Source organism: Hemicordylus capensis, chromosome 5 (assembly GCF_027244095.1).
Source record: "Hemicordylus capensis ecotype Gifberg chromosome 5, rHemCap1.1.pri, whole genome shotgun sequence".
Classification (NCBI taxonomy): Eukaryota; Metazoa; Chordata; class Lepidosauria; order Squamata; family Cordylidae; genus Hemicordylus; species Hemicordylus capensis.
This window is the reverse complement of record NC_069661.1, coordinates 251,535,266-251,559,631: the sequence shown is the minus strand read 5'-3', so window position 1 is coordinate 251,559,631 and position 24,366 is coordinate 251,535,266. Positions and strand designations below refer to the sequence as shown.

The following is a 24,366-nucleotide window of genomic DNA, read 5'->3' as shown; positions in this document are numbered from 1 at the left end:
TGCAAACTTTTTCAGTGTTACAAAATCCTCTTCTGAGACGGCATGACCCGAACTGTAGTGTGGCTATTCCATAAATTCATAAACGGGCATTGTAATACTTCAGTACTGGAATGATTTATTTATTTATTTATTTATTAGAGTGCCGTCAAGTGGGTGTCAACTCTTAGCGACCGCATAGATTGATTTTCTCCAGGATGATTTGTCTTCAACTTGGCCTTTAAGGTCTCTCAGCGGTGCATTCATCACTGTTGTAATCGATTCCATCCACCTTGCTGCTGGTTGTCTTCTTCTTCTCTTTCCTTCAACTTTCCCCAGCATTATGGACTTCTCAAGGGAGCTGAGTCTTCATATGTTTCTGAAGTATGATAGTTTGAGACTGGTCATTTGTGCCTTGAGTGAATATACTGGATTGATTTGTTCTATGATCCATTGGTTTGTTTTCCTGGCTGTCCAAAGTATCCTCAAAAGTCTTTTCCAGCACCAAAGCTCAAAAGCATCAATGTGTTTTCTATCTTGCTTCTTCCAAGTCCAGCTTTCGCATCCATAGAGTGTCACAGGAAAAACCATTGTCCGAACAATTCTAATCTTTGTCGGTGTAGACACGTCACGGCATCTAAATATCCTTTCCAAGGCCTTTATTGCAGCCCTACCAAGTGCTAGTCTGTGGCGTATTTCTTGACTGCTGAATCCTTTACTGTTGATGGTCAATCCTAAAAGGCAGAAGCTATCCACCACTTCAATGTCTTCATTATTAATTCTGAGGGTGGTTGCTGTACCCGTCGTCATTAGTTTAGTCTTCTTTACATTTAGCTGTAGTCCCATTTTTTCACTGTGCTCCTTGACTTTCATTACTAGAGCTTGAAGATCATCCACATTCTCAGCTATGAGAGTGGTGTCATCAGCATAGCGCAGGCTATTGATGTTTCTTCCTCCAACTTTAAAACCACGCTCATCTTCTTCCAATCCAGCTTCTCTCAGTGTATGTTCAACATATAAATTGAATAAAGAAGGAGAAAGTATACAGCCTTGCCTTACTTCTTTGCCGATCTGGAACCAGTCTGTTTCACCATGTTCTGTCTCCACTGCAGCTTCCTGCCCTGGGTAGAGGTTTTTCATGAGAACAATGAGATGTTCCGGGACACCCATTTTCCTAAGGATATTCCATAACTTGGCATGGTCGACACAATCAAAAGCTTTTCTGTAGTCAATAAAGCACGTATTGACTTATTTCTGGTATTCTTTGGCTTTCTCAATGATCCCAGCGTGCATCGGCAATGATGTCTCTTGTTCCTTGGCCTTTTCTGAAACCAGCTTGAACATCCTGCATTTCCCTTTCTACATAGGGCTCTAATCTTCATTGGATGATCCTGAGCATTATTTTGCTTGCATAATAGGGAGGAGAGCTGGTCTTGTAGTAGCAAGCATGCCTTGTCCCCTTAGATACGCAGGGTCCACCCTGGTTGCATATGAAAGGGAGACTACATGCATGAGCACTGTAAGGGGATGGAGCAGCTCTGGGAAAAGCATCTAGGTTCCAAGTTCCCTCCCTGACATCGCCAAGATAGGCTGAGAGGGATTCCTGGGGGAAAGCAGCAGGAAGGGTGAGTGCACCATCCCTTGCTCTTAAAGCGGCACCCCTGCCACCTTCGTTCCTCCCCGCCGTGGTTCTGTGCATGCCCCTAACTGTTATTAAGCTAGGGGTCCTCTCTTTATTCTACTACTCCATAGGGAACAACATACAGTCAGCTATTTGTGTTAACATTGGTCATATTTTTTGGTAAAGTGAAACCTTCTACACATTTTTAATGCAGCTTATTACTGACTGCATTCCATGTGCTGAGCTAGCATCAAAGAGCTCCCATGAACAGATGAACAACTTCTGATAGCTGGTCCATCCGTGCAGTGAAAATCCACAAGCACACATGCCTCGTTTCTAGAAGGGCAGGGGAGGGGGATGACAGGGGAGGTCTCTTCACTTGGATGTAGCAGAACCTACTAGTTGGAGGGCTAAAGGCCACCTCCAGCCTCCGAGGCAGGATGCTTCTGAGTACCAGATGCAGGGGAGTAGCAGCAGGAGAGACGGCATGCCCTCAACTCCTGCCTGTAGGCTTCCAGTGGCATCTGGTGGGCCACTGTGTGAAACTGGATGCTGGACTAGATGGGCCTCCTTGGGCCAGACCCAGCAGGGCTGTTCTTATGTTATGTTCTTAACCCTAGTTCTCCACTGCAGCCAGCCTAGAAACGATTCATTGAGAACACCACACTATACTGCCACAAACAATGAGCTCTTACCATCCCATGGATCTCCAATTCGAACTTGTGCATATGCCTTCATTAGTTTTTCCACCACTTCATCATGGATGCTTTCATGCAAAATCTAAGCAGAATGTCATGAATGTTGAGTAAGATTAGTAATATAATAACTCTGACAGTGCAAACTTCAAGAGCACTGGCATCTTAGAGATTCTACATTTGTAATATGTTACTAAAGAACTTCCACCTTACTTCCTCCCGCCCCTATAACCATTAAACTAAAGAGCTGCAACAAGTTACATTTCTCCCTGTTTATGTGTACAAAGTACACATGTATCCCCAGCTAAATAGCACAATATATTGCCTGTTTTTGATAACTGGCAACTGCTTCATCCATGCAAGTCAAAAATTAGCAAGACTTTTAAAAGCAGGGTGTGATGGGGTTGAAGGGTAAGGAAATTTTAACAAGTCCAAAATGTTGCAATAAAAGCAGTAAGAGGTCCCAGAACCCAGTCTCCTTGCTGTGTAAGTGCTCCTCTTTACATCACAACTGGGTTGGTGCTTCATAAAACATGGACTGGAAATCAAGATCCACCTTGCAGTCTGCCAATATACATACGTATCCCAAAAAAAAATACTGCCACTTAAGCCCAACATTTAGTGCACTACAAGAAAGTTTAAAAAAAGAAAAGAAAACAGCACATTTTATGACACCAGACCCAATCCAGAGAAAAATTTGCTGTGCCAAATTAGCCACAACTGGGTCCCAATTTTTTGAAAGCAAAGGTTCTATCAGATGTTTAAAATATATGTTTTTAAAAGCTTGCAGTAATCATGTATTCAGCTCCAATTATTTGCAAAATAATGTATGAAACAACCTTTTTTTAGAAAGAAAGGTAAGAAGCATAAAAAAATAATTGAACAATGAAGTTGTTAAAAACTAAAACACTCACTTCAGAATGTTAAAACACGATTCAGGTTTTCTGATACTGTGTGTGGAAACAACAGTAAATTCTACCACACAGCATGAACTGTTCATTTAGCATGACCTATTGGGGATTTTTATTTTAGTCCAGTGGCTGAAGGTTTAAGAAAATAAGTGGTTTTCACAAAAGCAGAACTGGTTTAAACATATATAAAACTTGCATATTTGGTAGCCTCAATTTTTTTACATCACCTAGTTAATGGGTGTTGGAAAGCACCACATATTAGCTTTCTTGCTAAACGCAGAGTTCAAAGAACAATTCAAAGAACTGGCAATTTCATTACTGTGATCTCAAGTATTTCCAGCAAAACAGGTTTGTGGAAATGCACTGCATATTTTCTGTTCTGTTGCAAAGACTGGCTTCCCAAAGGAACTGGGAAGTACCTCCTGGTCTAGCCCCTCACAGTCAACTGTTTCTTCTATCTCGATCCTGCCTCCTGGATAGAAAGAACATCCAGTGTCTGGACCACTGGCTGGCACCAAGCAGAGAGAACCGTTTATTAGAACTAGTGGTCTCTTCAAACAGTTCTTCTGGAGGAGGTGGTTTTAGACACAAACACAAACACACACCCTCCCAGCATCCCACATGAAACACAATACTAAAACCAGAGAGAAAATCTTTGAACAAACAGATCACACACAATGGAGCTATTCACACGCGCAGGTAAAACCGGGCTAAGGAAGCCCAGCTTGGTTCTGCCAGTCTGTGTGAACTGGGGAGATGCATAGCTCCTGGTGGCAGCAAACCCACTCAGGGAGCCCACCACTTAGCCCAGGTTTGGGGCACGAGGGCACCCTTAACCCAGGCTAACTGCTTGTGTGCCGGTGCCTAACAGCTCCGGGCGGCACCTACATGCACGTAGCCAGTACAGGGAGGCCAGTACCAAGAGAATCTCTCGTGCAGTGTGTTATAGGAGTTCCAGGGGCCTCCAACCCTCCACGCTGTAGGCAGGCACTAGCCAGACAAACTGCCCGCCTAGGAATGAACCCTTGATTGTCTACTGGGGAGGGAAGCATTTTAAGACTTCCTCACCTACAGATTGGAGCCCTCTCTCACTGATCGTGAGAAAGGGCTCCATATCTTCCAGAAGAAGCAGGATATTCTGTGCATGGGTAGGGAAATCAGGAAGTGGGCAGAAAACCTAGACACACTCTTAAGACCGCTGAACACAGAAGGAGAGTGGGGAGCAACTATTATGTATACAGGTACTAGGATGCAAGACAGTTGATTTTAACTATTTACTTACCAGCCTCCTGGCAGTTGTACATCTCTGGCCTGCCGTCCCCACAGCCGCAAAGAGAGCAGATGGGATGACTAGATTAAGGTCTGCATCTTCAAATACTGCAAGGAATTGAGCCCAAGTAGATAAATGGCAGATCAGAAGCAATCTGATGACAACCCTAACGAGCGGTTTGAAGAGTCAATCAAGAAGCATTAAGGAATGCAGGAAGTGACAAGAGTTTTGATTCTAAATATGTCAGATGGCATTTGTAGCCAAGAGCTAGACATCTGCCAAGGTCACTGGGCACAGAGTTTGTAAAGCAACAGAACTTTTGTTTTGAATCAAGGGAAGACATCCAGCTGTAGAGCTGCAAGACAAGTGTTTAATACAGTGCCGTTGTAGACAAAGAGAAACTCTGCACTATGCAGTTTATTCACACAAAAAGAGAATCCCTTATTTAAAATTAAGTCTTGTCGCAAACAATATAGTGATCAAAATACTTCATAAAGAGTTAACAGAAGCCCTATTCAGTCATTGAGGCTATTCCCACGATCACTGGGAAGTGGGCTAAGGGAGCTTAGCCCATTACCCAGTGATCGTGGGAACCACTGGGCTCACAAGTAAGTGCGGTGCTCCGGAGGCGGCTAGCCTGCCTAGAAAACCCTCCCTTAAATGAGGTTAACGGAGCGAGTGCTCCGCGAACCTCATTTTTTTGCTCGTGTGTTGCTGCAACACACAAGTAGAACCCTGACCAGGAGACTGCAACCAGCCTCCCGGGCTCAGGGGTCTCTCCAGGATGCCCCGTACACCCACACAGCTCATCCTGGGACTTCCGGGGGCCGCACAGCTCCCGATCCCCACAGCCACCGCCGGCTCCATGATGGAGCCAGCAGTCGTGTGGGCAGCCGATCCGGACTCTCCAGGGCTGCTCTTTGATCATCTGTGGAGAGAGCGGGCTAAGCCTGCTGTCCCCACAGACCCAATAGAAGCTCTGCTCACCGATCGTTGAGAAGAGCGTCGTTATGTTGAACACTTGAACAAGCACACAGTGCACACAGATACAAATCTGTACACAAATACAATTATTCACACTTTATGTTGAATACAGTTTCAGCAATATGCTTCCTATGTGTACCAAGCATTTGAGGGGCCCATATTCAGGTTCACTTTTGGAATGAATGCAGGTACAGTCACTCACACAAAAAACAAGCATGCAGAACATTATGGGAATGTGTATATTGCCCCCACATAGCACAAGACCAACTCTTAAAGAATCCCTGCCAAGAATTTAAAGCACTTCATCATTTATCCAGAACTATAATAAATTATGTGGAGCAACAGGAGGCAACTTTCAGCCTCTGTTCTACAAAGGCTGTATAAGAAATAGAATATATGGTAGAAGCCAGCAGGTGATCTTTCCAAGGATGGGGAAGGGAAAAGGATATTTGTCTGGCATCATACTTAGTGTTAACAGACCAAATGGTATACTACTGAATTACTGGCAGGATGATGGTAAGTAACATATGAAGTAATCAGGAATATTTGGAAGAATGAAAAGGTTATATTTAATATTTAGAGTAGAAAATATATTTTAATATTATAATATTAATATTAAATATATATTTAATATTTAGAGTAAAAAATCTTAAACACCTTATTAACACAAACAGCAGAAGCTCTAATGAAAACAATTTATGAGTTTTAGCCAACTGTTAAAAGTGGATACTCTTCTAGGCAAGAACCTACTTATGTAGCAGGATTTGACTGACCTCATAATCTCACCTAACCAAAGAAATGAACAGAGTTAATTTTAGGTTTAAGATCTTTCAAGAGTATTGATTACCAATAATTGCATTGTTTCCACCAAGCTCCAAGAGACTCCGCCCTGTGAAAAACAAACAAACAAAACAATAAATAAGACATGTGTTTACTACCCATGTTATAACTGGTACTATACCCACCTCAGTTCTCACAACAATTTTACTACAACCATGAAAAGTAAGGGAAAATCATAGTCAGTGTTCTCTCTAAGTTTTCTTCATCTGTGTGCGGAATGAGTTTTGTTCTGGGTGGCAGTATCCAGACAGTGTGTGCGCACATGAGTGGGGCCTTCCTGATTCAACCTGAGCGGGATCTAAAATGAACTGAGTGGACATAAAAAAATGTGTGAGCACGTGAACACGGGCATGCCTTAGAGGGAACACCCATCACAGTAAATGAAAACAGGTTATCCTACAATCTGAAATAAAAGGGGTGTGGCAAACATTTACAATTTGAGCTCAGTGCTGAGCATATTAGACACCACAGTCTATGATGAGTTCGTTCATGCAGTTTTAAATCAATACTATCGATATAAATTTATAGACATTCATGCACACCAACTTCCATATGCTCTCACACGCCGCATCTTGACTTTTTAAGAGAAGTGAGAAGAGATATTGGACCATCGTATTTCACTTACCAAATCTTTCCTGGACCATCAGTGCTACCTGCTTGCCCACATTTGTGCTGCCAGTGAAGGACACCAGATCAATTCTTTCATCCCTTGCCATCGCTGTACTACACAAGAAAATGGAGAAATACTATCAGTCAATTATTGAACAAGAAAAGCTAGAAAGTGCAGGAACCACCTGTTCAAGTGTACAAAATGGGACCCACCCCTAGGTTGTTCAGATTGTTATTTCAAAGTTCAATAACAAACCTAGGTGGTCAAGCATTTATCAGTCTGGAAATAAAATGGGGCCACCCAAAAATAAGACAATGTTTTTTACATCTGGGGAACTCCCTAAGTGTGCAGAAGGCTATACGTCTGTAAATTAGATGGAGGGAAAGAAAGAAAGAAAGCTTCCCTTCCACTGTCCATGGTCCTGTAAACTTCTAGGACCTTTTGTAATGCTGAAGGAATAGAGACAATAAGAAATTTCACTCTAGCATTTTGTATGGTCTAAAGCAGGGATTCTCAAACTTGGGTCCTCAGGTGTTATTGGACTTCAACTCCCATAATCCCCAGCCTCAGTGGCCTTTGGTTGGGGATTATGGGAGTTGAAGTCCAATAACACCTGAGGACCCAAGTTTGAGAATCACTGGTCTAAAGAAACAATTTAGAGCTGACTGTGAGAGTCTAACAATTAAGTCTATGGTTGAGGACAGTTCAGCCATGTAATGTTAAAAGTGTGTTAAAAGGGGGGAATGGGGGCAAGGGAAGAAGGGAATTGGCCTGCTTGAGCCCCCTAGAGCTTACAAGAGGTAAACATTACATATATTCATATTCAGATTTTGAAAACTGCCTTTCATGAATAGGGCCCAACATGGTTTACACTAGGAAAAATACCAAAACATATAAACATGAATTTAAAAAAAAAAAACAACCAAGGAGGTTAAAAAGTATTACTATGAGATGAACAGAAGACACCATGATTCAAGCTCCACCAATACCACAAATCTGAATTTGACAAAAAATACAAAATGTGGTGCCTACCCAATATCTGCACCACCACATGTCAGAGAGCAGATTGCACCAGGCAATTTGTTTTCCTCCAAGACCTTGGAAACTATTCTAGAAACAAGAGATTGATTAGCATCCATTATTTCTGTTAGGTTAAGAACAAAATATGCATGATACATGGCTGATGAGATTCTATTTTGATTTTTTCACCGTGGAAAACAACACAGAGGCAAGCACACCTACATTTGTGTTTAATCCCTTCTAAACAGTGGCAGCCAGTATGGGATCACTAACCTTTGTGCGGCAGCTGGTAGCTTGTCGGGCTGAGAAACTGGGCAAATGACCAGCCTGCACACAAAGGCTTAAGAGAGCCAGCGTGGTGTAGTGGTTAGAGTGCTGGACTAGGACCGGGGAGACCTGAGTTCAAATCCCCATTCAGCCATGAAACTAGCTCTGTGACTCTGGGCCAGTCACTTCTCTCTCAGCCTAACCTACTTCACAGGGTTGTTGTGAGGAGAAACTCAAGTGTGCAGTACACCGCTCTGGGCTCCTTGGAGGAAGAGCGGGATATAAATGTAATAATAATAATAATAATTAATAATAATTAATAATTAATGCCACAGCCAAGCACAGCAAGCGGGGGGGGGAGAGAAGAGGAGTGATAAAGAACTTCACTTGAGGCTCCTTTACAATTTCCCTAATACCAGTCACCACTACTTCTGAAATAGAACTATGTCAATATGTGGCTTACTCTAGGAACATAGGAAGCTGCCATATACTGAATCAGACCCTTGGTCTATCTAGCTCAGAATTGTCTACCCAGACTGTCAGCGGCTTCTCCAAGGTTGCAGGCAGGAATCTCTCTCAGCCCTCTCTTGGAGATGCTGCCAGGGAGGGAACTTGGAATCTACATGCTCTTCCCAGAGCGGTGACTCCATCCCCTGAGGGGAATATCTTGCAGTGCTCACACATCGAGTCTCCCATTCATATGCAACCAGGGCAGACCCTGCTTAGCTAAGGGGACAAGTCATGCTGGCTACCACAAGACCAGCTCTCCTCTCTATCTTTAGAAAAAGGCTATTAAAGGGAAAACCTTAATACAAAATGGACTTTTCTAATATTTTTCCTATATGAGCGCGACAGGAAATATTCAGTACATATTCACCTTACAATAGTTTCTTTGAAGAGTGCTCTGCCAATCTCTCTTTTGCAAGAGAGAGGTGCTTCCAAGAATGAGCAGCAGTATTGATGCAGCACTTTCATCAGCCCTTATTTTGCTGACTGAGCTGATCAGTAGCTGCAAAATACTCAGGTTATCTTGGTCCAGTTTGTGGGCCCTTCAAGCGATACGGGCACCGCTTTCCCAAGATTCCATCCCACATTGCCTAGTAACATGTGAGATGTGGTTTCCCTGCCGGACCCTGAACATGTGATGCACGCACAGGGGAACTGTATAAAACAGGCCCACACACAGAAGAAGTTCCCAACTGAGGTAGGCGCACTGACATGGGAACCTCCCATGTGGTCCATCATTCCCGCACCTGGTTTCCTCATTCCACATGTTACCCAAGGCATTTTGGGATGCAGTTGTGGGCAAAAGGCACTCATGCCACTTGACTAATAGGAATTCAAGGGGAGGAGAGCTGGTCTTGTGGTAGCAAGCATGACTTGTCCCCATAGCTAAGCAGAGTCTGCCCTGGTTGCATCTGAATGGGAGACTTGATGTGTGAGCACTGTAAGATATTCCCCTCAGGGGATAAAGCCGCTCTGGGAAGAGCAGAAGGTTTTAAGTTCCTTCCCTGGCTTCTCCAAGATAGAGACTCGTGCCTGCAACCTTGGAGAAGCCGCTGCCAGTCTGTGAAGACAATACTGAGCTAGATAAACCAATGGTCTGACTCAGTATATGGCAGTTTCCTATGTTCCTATGTTCCTAAGTCAAAGTCAAAAGAGGCAAGGCAAGGAATCAAAGTGATACAAGTAAAGTTGAAACTCACTTTGTAACAGCTACACTCGTGAGAGATGTTGTGGGAGCACCTTTCCTTTAAAGAAGAAAAGAGAATAGTTTATTTAGCCACCTAATGGCACAGTGGGGAAATGACTTGACTAGCAAGCCAGAGGTTGCTGGTTTGAATCTCTGCTGGTATGTTTCCCAGACTATGGGAAACACCAATATCGGGCAGCAAGGATATAGGAAGACGCTGAAAGGCATCATCTCATACTGCGCGGGAGGAGGCAATGGTAAACCCCTCCTGTATTCTACCAAAGAAAACCACAGGCCTCTGTGGGTGCCAAGAGTCGGCACTGACTTGATGGCACACTTTACTATTTACTTTAAAATAAATCAATGTTGTGCAATATATTAAGATACAAAGCTACTTTAGGTACCTAAAACTACTTAAGTTACCACTTAAGTTAAAACTACTTAAGTTAAAACTACTTTAAAAAGTAAGTTAAAACTACTTAAGTTACCATAATGATTTTTTTCAGCCAACACATACAAAGAAGTAATGGAGTGCTGAACACCATCTGGGACATTGAGTGTCAGACTACTGCTGTTTAGGTACCCAAGCTTTAAACTGCCAAGTCAAGAAAGGCAAACAATTTCCACTGCAAGACTATGACTAGGTAGTTTAATTCAATCATCCTAGACGTTGAACAGAGATTTCATTTAGAAATGGAAACAGCCACTGACTGGTGGCACAATCTGAAAAGAAATGCTTACAAATAAGCATGTGATCAATCAAAAGGTGCAAGTGCTGACGTTCAGGTTAGTGTAGCTTTTAGAGATATCGATAAGACAAGAGAACTGCATGCTACTATTAGCATCATCCTTAAAATGCAAATGAATAGCCTTTTATTCTCTCTTGCAACCAGTTTACAATACATCCTGAGTATTAGTCTATTAGTCACCTTAAGTGGCACAGCAGGGGAAATGTTTGACTAACAAGTAGAAAGTTGCCAGTTCGAATCCCCACTGGTACTATATCAGGCAGCAGCGATATAGGAAGATGCTGAAAGCCATCATCTCATACTGCGCGGGAGGAGGCAATGGTAAACCCCTCCTGTATTCTACCAAAGACAACCACAGGGCTCTGTGGGCACCAGGAGTCGAAATCGACTCGACGGCACACTTTACCTTTATTAATCTAAAAGGGAACAGAGACTAAAAGTGTTCACCAATTCAAATTAAGAACTTTAAATAAGTGTGTCCCCTTGTTACTTTGTTCTTCACCTAACAGTTACCATTGGGCAGCTCCTTAAACTATGTGCTGCACTAATTTTGAAGTGGTTTTAACTTGTACACTCATTTTAGTAGAGTAAGTTGTAGTATAAGAAGCATACTACAACTTCTGCAATGACAGCTAACAACCTAAACATCTAAAGAGGGCTACAGTCATTGACATAAACATATGTACGAGTGTACAGACATCTATACACTGGTAGAATATAATATCTGAACAGAGCTTAAATAACTGACAATTCCTGAAATTTTAACCAATGATACTCTTTCCATATGTAAAACTATGTGTGTGTGCATACATTTGCGCGCGCGCGCACACACACACACACACACACACACACACACAATTTGTACAGGCAACCATTTAAAGTATTCTTTACAAAGAAAACCAGGTTACCTTACCAGAGACAGACATTGCCACAGACCAATGCAATGGCATTGTTCCAACCATAAACTGCGACGGGGAAGTTAAAGGCAGTGATGATTCCTACCAATCCCACAGGATTCCACTGTTCCCGTAAGGCATGCCCAGGTCCTAAAAACAAAAGGGCAAATAAAAGAACATCCATTTTTGTTTGGTAAGCACAGAACTTCTTTTGCTTATCTACCCCTTTATCCAAATGCACAGTAATATCTCATTTTATCTACACATCAATCATACGTGGTAGGTTAGGCTGACTTTTATATCTGGTCCAAGTCACTCAGAGAGGCTGGTCTAAATTCACAAGGCAAAAAAGCAAGCATACCATGGCCAATGATGTAATTATAATCATGTTTAATATGGCCATCAGTGAAATTATTTTAGACAAATCTAATGGCAGAAACAAGCATTAAACATAGAATGACAGCCAAATCCAACAATCATTCTCAGCTTTGTTCATTTTAGAAGCACCTCATTTTACTAGATTTTATTTTTCTTTTTGAATTGAAAAATTCAATTCAAAATTTTCAAAAATTGCATTGTGGAATCCAAAACCAACATTTTAATGTGCCTAAGGAGGCTGTCTTATGTACGCTTGAACATGGGAGACTTATTTCCAAGTAAGCATGCATAGGATCTGGCTGTATGCTGTATTTTAAGAATTCAGAATTAGAATCAGAATTCAGAATCAGATGGTCAGCAGGGACAATACTATCTTTAGCCAGAACAGAAAGTAGCATCTCAATTTGCTCCTGAAAACCAATAGAAAAACACTAATTTCTGCTTTAAGCTCCAAAATAAAGACATTGCCTAATGTTGCACAGTGTTTATGGGAGTGGGGGGAGAGATCAAGAGCTGCTCCCTTTTAAAGAGGTGGCTGCAGACCTCAACCAAAGATTTTTCCTGCAGCCAAACACACAGAGGGGGCGGGGGGGGGGGGATTTTCACTGCTTCCACCTCCCTACAAACATATTTTTTGACTTCCAGAAATGTCAGTGAAGGCTGCACAGCCCTCAGGGACATATTCCTGACAGCCAAATAGCACTTTTAGGGGAAGGAAAAATCACTCCCTGACACCTCTGCCTCCTCACTTATTTGGCTGCAGATCAAGCTTCCGTTAAGAGAACAGACTGTTTGGGGGCTACCAGCAGCACCGTTCTATACGGTTTAGAACTGCAGGCTTGCCATCTCCATCTTGGCTACCTGGACCTGTGACACTGCGAGCCCTCCACATGCCCATATTTGGTAAACTCTCAGTTAGTCGCTTAGCAAAAGCAGCATGGGGCAACTTTACCCAAGGTCAAGTATGACATGTGACTGAAAGGTATCCCCATGCCCCTCTTTGTTTAAAATTATGGAGAAAGATGCTGGATGAGCAAGACACGAGTTCAGGAGAAGGGCTATTTTCTCAAGGGAATAATGACACTCCTCTTTTCGTTAGCACAAAGGATTAGTCTATCTAATCACCTCAAAAAGACCTCAGCTAAGCCTGTATCACTCCAACATTAATGATCTGACAGGACCACTAACACCTTTGGCAGAGAGGCTGCAGAAGACCTCAACAGGAGTACAGCTCTTGCTCCATCAACCTAATGTTGCAAACCACGTGGGTCAATAGCTATAAATACATGTACAAGGACAATCTGCTGAGATTTTCTGTACTGGATTACTTAAAAGCAAGCACTGGACATTTATATGAAGGCAGCAAATATACAAGCTTACTTTCTGAAGGCAAGATTGGTCCTCCAATCATTCGGGATAAGCCAACAGCATAGTCACAAATATCCACATACTCCTGGACCTCACCAACACCTTCAACAAAGATCTTCCCCATCTCTAAGGAAACCTGAAGAATTAAGATAATGTATTAGGCTGGATAACAACATTGTCAATGTATAAAGTGCTTAAGGTCGTTCTGCATGAAATGTAAACAGACAGTTCCTTCTCAGCATGTCTTGGAATCCAAGAAGAAAGATGAAACACACAGAAGACATAGGAAATGCGAAAAATAGCTTTGTTTTACAAAAACAGATTAGAGAACAGGTAGCGAATGCTTTAGATATCACCTTTCCCCCTCTGCAAAATAGAGTGGGATATATAGGAGAACATCATTATTCGTGGTTCCGTGTATCTATGGGGTGTTTAACAGACACCCATTTCCAGTATCTGCAGATATGATAGGGTTAAAACCTATCCGTGGTTTCTCAAGGAAGTTACTGCGGAGGTCACTTTGGCCCTCCATTTTGTCTCAATTGAGACATTTTGTGGTGCGTTTCTTCCAAAAAAACAGACTTCCCCCATGATTTTCATGGTTTTTCGAGGCATTTCTTCCCTTGGGGAAGTCAAAGGAAGGCCCCACGGAGCATGCTGCAGTACGTACTGGGCCATTTGGGGGATTTAAAAAAAAAAATTCCCTCCACCCTGAAACCTAACCCCGCTTTCCCCACGGCCATAATGCATTACTTGAGAATCCATTACTCATGGTAGCAGATGAGGAATGAAACCCCCACAAGTAACGAGGTTCTCTGGGTCATAAAAATGCAACAAGTACCAGCAATAATTGATTATGAACTTCTAGAGGAGACAGGGACAAATAGAAGGTTTAGTGGTGGAGAAACTCTGCTACAAGTTGCTTGGAAACCACAGAGCCACCTTCTGCAGAAGCAAGTGAGCCTTGCGGTAGGACCTTTCCCATAAGTGGGAAAGTCAGTCTCTGATAGATACAACAGGCATATACTGTATATAGAAGATATTGGGCCTGACTTGAGTGGACATAAAATCCACATGCAAAAGAGTCCCCAGGCCCTCCCACCAGGCCCCACTAACATATAGGCATGTGCCCAGGAGCACAAGAGATCACTGCAAGGAATGAGAGGTCCACATGTACTTCCCACATCCCCATCCAACCCTTTTTCCCCCTTGCACCATTTTCAGAACAAACCATGATTTTTAGACAGGGTGGTGTTGGTTTTTGGCACAAAACATACCAAGTTTCCCAGAACTTTGATTTTCTGTCTCAGGGCATCACCAATCTGTCTCACTATTTCTCCTCGCTTAGGAGCAGGAACCTATCCAAAAAGAGAGAATGTCTTTAAACCCAAACTTATGAAACAATAGGCCAGATTACTTAGATGTTCAGATAATTGATAAACTATCATCAAGACTTGTATTAGGAGACAATCCAGCAATATCACCCACTAGATTTGCAATTGCATGACTATCAGAAATAGAATTCTTAAATGACATAACCTTATATTACATCTAGTAACCATCATGCACCTGAAAAAATATGCTTTATAGAGCTGAAGGACCAGCTCTATATGTAAAGCATGAGGCATTCCCTGTTAAAAATTCTAACATCCAATTTCTTATAAAATCAAGATAAAATGAATTATCAGAATAAATGTTACACAATTCTCTCTTCAGTAAAGAGTGCAAGCTACCCAAATGCCATATAAATCTGATGAAAAATGGTTCAGAAATTGTGTGCAGAAACATTCTCTCTCTTCTGGATGCTGCTTCTTTCTCTCTTTGCTAAATGAAATAATTTGGTATCTGTCTGAAGATAAGAGGTTGGTTTGTTGTTGTTTTTTAAAAAAAATCTAACTGTGCCTTTGAGGTGTGCATTTTGTTAAGTTTTGAAAACTCTTTGGGTACTTTTAATTGCAGGATGTTATCCAGTCGCTATGTAATATGTGGAGAGAGGTTTAAACAAAACTAGCAACAGCAGCTTCCACTAGGTGGGAATAAATAGGTAAGGCTGCAATCCAATGCATTCTTACTAGGGAACAAGTTTCCCTGAATTCCATAGGTTACCTGATGTTTGTTGTTTGGCTCTATTTAGCAGAGCTGGTTCAAGTGACAGTATCAGCCAAGGAAAGGCCACAATTTGCCCCCCCAATCCCTCCAACACACTCGCATGACATGCAAATTAAGACAGGAGCCGTACAGGTTCCATATTTTTTGAAGATCAGCTTCGCTCTCAAAGCACACAAATCCTAGGATGTTTACATAGCAGAGGCAACCTGAGAATAGCATTGTACAGACAGTCTATTGTCTCATCCTCGATAACTGGTTCCCGCTGGTACGTTGCCATGTTCTTCCCTCAGCTATGCTTGAGGGACAATATAGGAAGATGCCATTCTTGGAACGTCAACATCCCTGAGACTCAGGGCAAGTAGAAACAATAGTCCTCCTTCAGTGTCTGTATTATCGGGACATTCATGCCACCTTCATTCTATCGTTATTACGTAACTATCCTGATCAGACGGACCAATTTTACACCTCTTTACTGCTTTCTGATAGCAACCCCGCCACCACTTACAGTGTTGCCAGGTTCTGCGCGGTAGTGCTTAAAATCCGGTGGATGGTGACCTCCTGTTTGTGCCCAGCATCCAACTTTATGGACTAACTCGAGCACACTTTTGCCTTCTGCCTCATGGCAGCCCAACGTTCCTGCAGTTCGAGAGACCCACAGGTTCTTGGTTTTTTATTTTGCCCTAAATTGATAAAACTCTGACATGTCTACAGTTGCCCTTGTATGCTTTTATATGCCTCCAAGTTTTGTATATAACTTTTTAATGCATTCTTGCATCTCTCGTTTATGCCTTTTTATTATTTATTTATTTAACATGTTTGTATACTGCCCAAGATGCAAGTCTCTGGGGGTTTACAACAAAACAATTTAAAAAACCAGATAAAAAGATTAAAACATTACAACAATTAAAATTTAAAACATTAAAACAATTAAAAACACAATCAAAACAATATCTAATTATTATTTTATTAATTAAAAGCCTGGGTGAACAAATGTGTCTCGGCTGCCTTTTAAAAAGTTGTCAGAGATGGGGAGGCTCTTATTTCAGCAGGAAGTGTGTTCCAAAGCCTTGGGGCAGCAATGGAGAAGGCCGGTCCCTGAGGAGCCACCAGACGAGTCGGTAGCAACTGCAGACGAACCTCTCCAGATGATCTCAGTGGGCGGTGTGGTTCATAGTGAAGAAGATGTTCTCATAAATATCCAGGGCCCAAGCTGTTTAGGGCTTTATAGGTTATAACCAAAACCTTGTATTTTGCCCGGTAACTTATTGGCCACCAGCGTAGATCTTTTAAGATAGGAGTGATATGGTCTCTCCGAGATGGCCCAGACCAACCTGGCTGCCGTATTCTGGACCAACTGCAGTTTCCGGACTATGTACAAAGGCAGTCCCACATAGAGCGCATTGCAGTAGTCAAGTCGAGCTATTTTTTAAAAAAATGATATTTTAATGATGCCTTTTAATAATATTTGTACACATCTTTTTATTATTTTATATGCCTCCCATGTTTTTCATATAACTTTTTAATGCATTCTAGCTTCTCTCTTTTATGCCTTTTTAATGATGTTTTTATGATGCCTTTACAAATATTTATATCCATTTTTACAGAAACCCATTTTTACCATTATTAACTACTGTTAACTGCAATTCTTAGATCTTGGTCATTACGTTTGTTCTCTTGTTCTGTCTTAGACAGCCATAGTTTTATTTTAAATTTTACTTCCACTTCCGATTCTTATAGCCTTTTATTATTATTATTTTAATTATTATTTTTACATGTATATCCCGCTCTTCCTCCAAGGAGCCCAGAGCGGTGTACTACATACTTGAGTTTCTCTTTCACAACAACCCTGTGAAGTAGGTTAGGCTGAGAGAGAAGTGACTGGCCCAGAGTCACCCAGCTAGTTTCATGGCTGAATGGGGATTTGAACTCGGGTCTCCCTGGTCCTAGTCCAGCACTCTAACCGCTACACCAAGCTGGTGTATTTACTATATCATAGTATTTCATTATATGCTTATATTGTGCACCCCTGGGCTTTTAATATCTCCTTTTACTTGTAATATGTATTACGTAATCACCCCTAATACTTTATGCTGGTTTATGACTGTAATAAAGATTGATTGATTACTGATAAGCAAAGAATCTCTGAATGACAAGCACAAACCCACATGCTTCAAAGACAATCACACAGATGCAGATGCTGGAGACAGAAAGTAAGTGAGTGTGTCATATAACCATAAAGATCAGTTAAAAGATTTGTGAACTTCAGCAATCTAGTGCCAGTTGCAAGTCTCACAGTTATGACATTATTTTGTCTAAAATCTTCCCTTGGAACAAAGAAAGCCACTTTTAAATTGGCTCTGCCTGTAATCTCAGCCTTTCAGAACTCTAGTGCAAATGGAAACATGCCTACTTTAAGCTATCTGCAAAAAAGAAAAAAGAAAAAGTAGTGTGATTTCTAAACTACTTAAAAGCTCAGCATTCAAATCTATTGAACGAGCATAACTGAAGCTCAGGCCTGTATGTCATATTCTGAGATATCTTCTGGATACATTCTGTTATGTACTTGTGGGAGTAAGGTCCATTCAGGAGAGTGGGGCTTGACCCCTGACTTCAAGAAAGCAGATGGGAAAGACTTCAAACTACACTCGCAGCTACAATCAAATCTATTTTTTCCTCTGAAACGCTAAGCTGATTGATGAGCCTCATATGGTTGAAATGTTTTGCAAGTTTTCAGCAACAGAGCTGGCTAAATTGAAACATGTATTGACTTTATGGCCTACCACCAAACCACCACAGATTTCATAAGCCCTAATGGGAACACAGTCAACCTTTAACAAATTCCCGATTCTACTCTTAGTTAGTTTGTTTGTTTATTGAATTTATATACCACCTAGTATGAAAATCTCTAGGCACTGTACAGAATTAAAACATAAAACATAACACATTTAAAATTCATAAAAAGATAAAATCACAATAAACACACATTAATAATACATTAAATTTTTTAAAACTGAGTCTCAGTTAAAGGCCTGGGTGAGCTTACTTCACTTCCAAAACCTCTATACACAGGTGGGGATCAATCATCTTCTCTTGAAGCCATAAAGGTGTGCAGGCTGTTCCAAGAAAGGGTTCCATTTTCCTTTAAAGAGCAAGCTTGCCGCTTTTGAGTGTTGTAGATCACAAGATACTTTTCACCAACTGTGGATGGTGGGTGCATCAGCTGCAGTCCTTTCTCACCGGTAAAATGCAAACCCTACAGCAGGGCTGCACAGCTACGGCCCTCCTGCAGATGCTGGACTACAGCTCCCATAATACCCGATTATTGACCACTGTGGCTGGGGATGATGGGAATTGTAGTCCAACAGCTGAAGGGCTGAAGTTATGCAGTCCTGCACTACAGCAACTGGATTGCTTCGACTGGCAGTACCAGATGTAAGTGCAAACGAAAGTGAAGCAATCAGAATCTGCTTTTTAAAAAGAGGAGAGCTTAATGGTGTTACAACTCACTAAATTACGTCCAACCATCCTAAGAGCAGATAAACATAAAGCGATTTAACTTACCTCTGCCCATACGTTCCAAGCCTCTTTAGCTTTCTTTATGGTTTCCTCATAGTCTTCCAAACTGGCCTAAAAGAGAGAGCATTTTAAAAAACATTCACTTTGCCTGAAACTGTAACTACTATCTACAAGAAAGAGCAAGATAAAAGAAACCCAAAATATTCCTAGCAAAGTCTAATTCTGCAGACAGCTGTTGTAGATTCCAGGATACATACTATCTTCTTGTCCAGAACCGATGGATTATTCTCAGGGTTCCCTCTAACAAGGATTCTAAGATGTTGTTGACTACAAATCCCATCATCCCTAAGCAAAGGCTACTGCAGCTGGCGATCCTGAGAGTTGTAGTCAACACCACTGGGGAATCGCTGTTAGAAGGAACACTGGTCATAAGTGTCCTAACTCCTGTAGGCAGCAGGAAGTTCAAGCAAGCAAACTTCCCCACCTCATCCTCCCCACAGTAGCCCATCTGACCCTTCCCACAAAAGAGCCGCTCCTGAGAGTCAGGGGACCTCAGGAACAGGACAGGATGAAGCATAGGGAAGTCCCCAAAACGGGAGTGCAAGCACATGAGCTCAGGATGAGGGGCAGAGCTTGCGTGAGCAACCTTCTTTCTGCCCACTGGATACAATCCTCTGGATTTATGATTTTCGAGAAATCACCACCAAATTCCAACCCTGCCAGACAAGTATAAGAAGTATTTTTTTAGAGAAGACTACAGCGCTTTTAAGAGCACTGTTATTAAGTTACTGTCCGTTCACTCACTTTTTATGGCACAAATTACCTTCAGCCAATTTTTAAATTTCCTCACCCGGCCCTAGTTTTTTCTTTTACATTTTTCCTAGCGTGGCATGCAATGATAGAGGAAGTCACATGAAAACTTTACCTGACGAACTCTGGCTATCGGCTCATTGTTAGCAGGGCAAAATGTTGTCACAACCTAAAAGAGAACACATTTCAGCCCTCTTTCATGACTAGGAACATAGTTCTAAAAATGAATATGATCAGAGTCCCAATGTACTGGGGGAAAGCATTCAAGTTATTTAGGCACGTTTACTCCAACCAGCAATCTGCATGCAGAAACAGCTTCTGTGCATGGGCCTACTGTAGTACAAGCACACTGGACAGCAGAACAGAAGAAATACAGCCCATATTGTGACAGAATAATGCATGCAGAATTGCATGCATTATACAGTTCAGATTATGCTGGAATACGACCATTTCTTCAGCCCTTCAACAACAACAAATATTTATATGCTGCTTTACAACAAACGTTTCCAAAGCGGTTTACACAGACAAACAAACAAACAAACAAGCTGGATCCCTGTCCCCAAAGGGCTCACAATATGATAGCCAATATGATAGACACCAGCAGCAACCACTGGAGGGATGCTGTGCTGGGGATGGACAGGGCCAGTTGCTCTCCCCCTGCTAAATAAAGAAAATCACCACGTTAAAAAGGTGTCTCTTTGCCCAGTAGGCAGGGGTCTTCAGACATTATTAGAAAAGGATGTTGTACTAGGATACACAGTCCAAAGCAGGAACAGATGTCCCTCATTTTCCTCACTCCCCCCTCCCACCCCGCTTGCATTCGTCTGAAGAGGAAAAGGCTGTAAGCATGATGGATGCTTCCATGAGCAGGAGGCTTGACACTTGAAGCACCCTCCATTATGCTTACAGCCTTTACTTCTTCAGATGAACGTTGTAAGCATGACGGACCCCCCCAGCAGGGGAGTGGCAAATATGCCAAGCTGGACTGCTGCCTCTTTTTCAATTTGATACTGTCCACATTAGGCTATAGTAATTTGGCACAGAGCACGGCCTCTGCAGCATTCATAGCTTGCTTATCAGGACAATTAAGTTCCTACTCATGAGTACTGAATCACATACCGTAAATAAATATAGCTAAGTTAGTAACCCACAAAACGTTTCTGCCAGCCTGCTGCCTAATCACACACACCTTTGCAAGTCATATGCGGCACATCCCATATGTACCTGCCCAAGCCTTCAGACTGGCCTCAGAGCAATGTTCCCTCTAACAGGGATTCCCAGATGTTGTTCACTACAACTCCCAGAATCCCCAGCCAAAGGCCACTGCAGCTAGGGTTGCTGGGAATTGTAGTGAACAACATCTGGGAATCCCTGTTAGAGGGAACACTGCCTCAGAGGCCTTGATCTCCGACCTACCATTGACTGGAATTCAACTGGTGCAGGGGTTCTCAACGTTGGGTCCCCAGATGTTTTTGGACTTCAACTCCCATAATCCCCAGCCCAAACCCTTTGGTTGGGGATTATGGGAGTTGAAGTGCAATAACATCTGGGGACCCAACGTTGAGAATCCCTGAACTGGTGTATCAGACACAGCCACAGGGCCTTCTCAGTGGCAAGACCTACCTGTGGAATTCCCTCCTAAAGGAGATTCAGCTGGCACTGTCCCTAGCAATTTTTAGTAAACAGGTTAAGAAATTTTTATTCCCAAAGGCCTTTGGCTTTATGGGGTGAGCTGTATTTTGCTTGCATTTGAATAACCGCTGCTTATAATTATATGGTTATTTCATTTTATTGCTGGGGGGGGGTGTGTTTCTGTTTTTTGCAAGTTGCTTTGCTGCCTTAAGGTAAAAGCAGGATATTAAATATAATTAAAATAATACATCAAAATGTAACAGCCAGCTTCTCTTCCAGTACAAGAACTTCCTTGCTTAGTCACCTAGCTACAATACTTGCTTCCCACAGAAGACCAGAGTAGTGGCTGTGTACAAACACACACATGAACTGCTCCATGTACTGAAAGAAACTATCCACCCAAAAAGCAGCTTTCAATATTTCATATTTTCAGGAGATACAATATACTTTATCGTCATCAAGTCCTTAAACAAAGTATTTTGACACTGTATCAGTTTGCACGTATGAAACAGAGCACCAGAAATAATACATGATGAAAATCTTAAGTCACATTTAAACCAAGTTGTGGGGTGTACCATTTAAATTGGATATCTCATACCGCTCTGGATATTCACTCATGAATCCACTGGCCAACTATGTGTAAATCACTGTGTCCTTGTCAGTTCCTTGCCTGAAAAATCTCAGTATGAATGGCGAGGATGAAGAAGTTCTAAACAACGTAACAACAAATACTTATATACCGCTTTTCAACAAAAGTTTCCAAAGCGGTTTACATAGAAAGATAATAAATAAGATGGCTCACTATCCAAAAAGAAACAGAAGACAGACATCAGCAACAGTCACTGGAGGGGTGCTGTGCTGGGGGTCGATAGGGCCAGTTACTCTCCCCCTGCTAAACAAAGAGAATCAGCACGTTTAAAAGGTGCCTCTTTGCCCAGTCAGCCGCGGTAAAGAAGGTGACTCACTCAGATCTAATTACCTGAAGGCACGAAGCCTTTTAGGCGTATTATACTAAGAATTAATAATACTAGTGCCGCAAATAAGCAAAAGGGTTCAAGACGATTTATTAAGGAGTAAAGCATTTCTTTTTCCCAAGTAGAACGTCCGAAGGATTAACATTCTCCTCTAGCCCCAGCTAAGGGGCTGCTTCTACAGAGAGGGGCCCCTCGTGGTGCCAAGGCTGATGCGCTTCCCTGCCCATCTGTTAAAGAGCCAAGGCCAAGCAGGGTTGCCAAATGCAAGAACTGTAGCGAGGAGGAGGAGGAGGAAGATTCCTCTTTTTAAAGCGGCGCAGCGGCTGAAACAAGTGTTCAGAGCCAGGCTCGCTTTGCCCACTTTTAGGATGCCAGCAGCCACGTTTGCTCACGCCGCCCCCCCACCGCCCCCCTTTGCAAGCCTACCTCTCCTCTTCCTCCCCAGGAGCCATTATAAACCCCCTCGTTGTCTTCTTTCAGCCCGAGTTCTTTGAGCCACGCATAGGGGGCCTGGTTGATCAGCAGCGTCGACATGAGCGCGGCGGGTCTGCAGCCGAGGGCCGTGAAGAAGACCCTTTTCCCCAGCAAACCAGTGCGCCTAGAGGCAGCGGCGAGGCCGAACGGAAGCAGCATTGCTGGACAAGACAAGCGCCGCAGTGCACTCCAAGCCAATAAGGGCGGCGGCAGGCGACCCGCCTCCAAACCCAGAGCGCGGAGATTGGTGCACGCAGCCCTTTGCTCCTCCGCCCCTGTTCGGGCAGCATCAGACAAAGCGGCGCTTCCAGGCAGGCACGGCTAGACGCCGTCTTGGAGAGCGGCCTGCCTCCTTTCTGAGAGTTGAGCGCGCCGAGTGGGAAAACTTCTGCCATCTGGTGCATGCTCTGATAGCTGAGAATGCGGAGGATCTGCAAGCTCTAGGAATGGAGGTCAAGGAGCACAGTGGGAAAATGGGACTATTAGGACTAAATGTCAAGAAGACTAAACTGATGACAATGGGTGCAGCAACAACCAGCCTCAGAATGGACAATGAAGACACAGAAGTAGGGCCTGTTAGGATCAGCCAACAACAGTCAAGGATCCAGCAGTCAAGAAACAGGCCGCAGACTAGCACTTGGGAGGGTTGCAGTGGAGGCCTTGGAAAGGATAATTAGATGTGGTGACGTGTCCACACCGACAAAGATTAGAATAGTTCCGACCATGGTTTTCCCTGTGACACTCTATGGATGCAAAAGCTGGACTTGGAAGAAGCAAGATAGAAAAAGCATTGACGCTTTTGAACTTGGGTGCTGGAGAAGACTTTTAGGATACCTAAAACAGGAAAACAAACAAATGAATAACAGAATCACAGAACAAATCAATCCAGAATGTTCACTCGAAGCACATATGACCAGACTCAAACTATCATACTTTGGACACATGATGCGAAGACCCAGCTCCCTTGAGAAGTCCATAATGCTGGGGAAAGTTGAAGGAAAGAGAAGAAGACGACGGCCAGCAGCAAGGTGGATGGACTCGATGATGACAGCAAGGAATGCACCACTGAGAAACCCTAAAGGCCAAGTTGAAGACAGATCATCCTGGAGAGAATCTATCTATGTGGTCACTAAGAGTTGAAACCGACTTGACAGCACTTAATCAATCAATCAGTGCATGCAAGGCCTCCATTACTGCAGCCGGAGGGGTAGGCATGGCAGTCTGTTTCAGCAAAAACACAAAGAGTCTAAACAACAACAAATATTTAGATATCGTTTTTCAGCAAAAGTTTCCAAAGCGGTTTACATGGAGAAATAATAAATAAAGACGCTTTGAAGACAAAAAGTCTTATTGTAGCATAATCTTTAGTGATATTCCTTACTTCATTGGATGCATAAAGCCTTATCTTCAGTTGGCAGGTCTATACACACAATACACACAAGTGAAAAAGGGGGGAAATGGCGATCTATGAGGCCAAAGGTCTGAATTGTTTGGGTCGCTGCAGAAATTGTCACTTCTACTTGCATGCCGAGCCAATCCACCTTGACACGGAAGTAAATCCCACTGATTTCTA

The 24,366-nt window shown here is 42.7% G+C and overlaps 1 protein-coding gene across 1 annotated transcript in view; it reads right to left on the bottom strand.

The window, feature by feature from the left end:
- ALDH7A1 (aldehyde dehydrogenase 7 family member A1) overlaps positions 1-23,058 on the bottom strand; it is a 33,195-nt gene extending 10,137 nt beyond the window's left edge. Inside the window, exons 1-12 of the mRNA XM_053257681.1 lie at positions 22,746-23,058; positions 19,829-19,882; positions 18,949-19,014; positions 14,556-14,636; positions 13,291-13,414; positions 11,550-11,682; positions 9,901-9,945; positions 7,940-8,017; positions 6,923-7,020; positions 6,305-6,346; positions 4,486-4,580; positions 2,293-2,377 (exon numbers count right to left, since the gene is read on the bottom strand). Of these exons, the coding sequence (XP_053113656.1) occupies positions 2,293-2,377; positions 4,486-4,580; positions 6,305-6,346; positions 6,923-7,020; positions 7,940-8,017; positions 9,901-9,945; positions 11,550-11,682; positions 13,291-13,414; positions 14,556-14,636; positions 18,949-19,014; positions 19,829-19,882; positions 22,746-22,952 (1,108 nt within the window). The 5' untranslated portion in view covers positions 22,953-23,058. The remainder of the gene's footprint in view (positions 1-2,292; positions 2,378-4,485; positions 4,581-6,304; positions 6,347-6,922; positions 7,021-7,939; positions 8,018-9,900; positions 9,946-11,549; positions 11,683-13,290; positions 13,415-14,555; positions 14,637-18,948; positions 19,015-19,828; positions 19,883-22,745) is intronic.
- Positions 23,059-24,366: the final 1,308 nt, after the last annotated feature.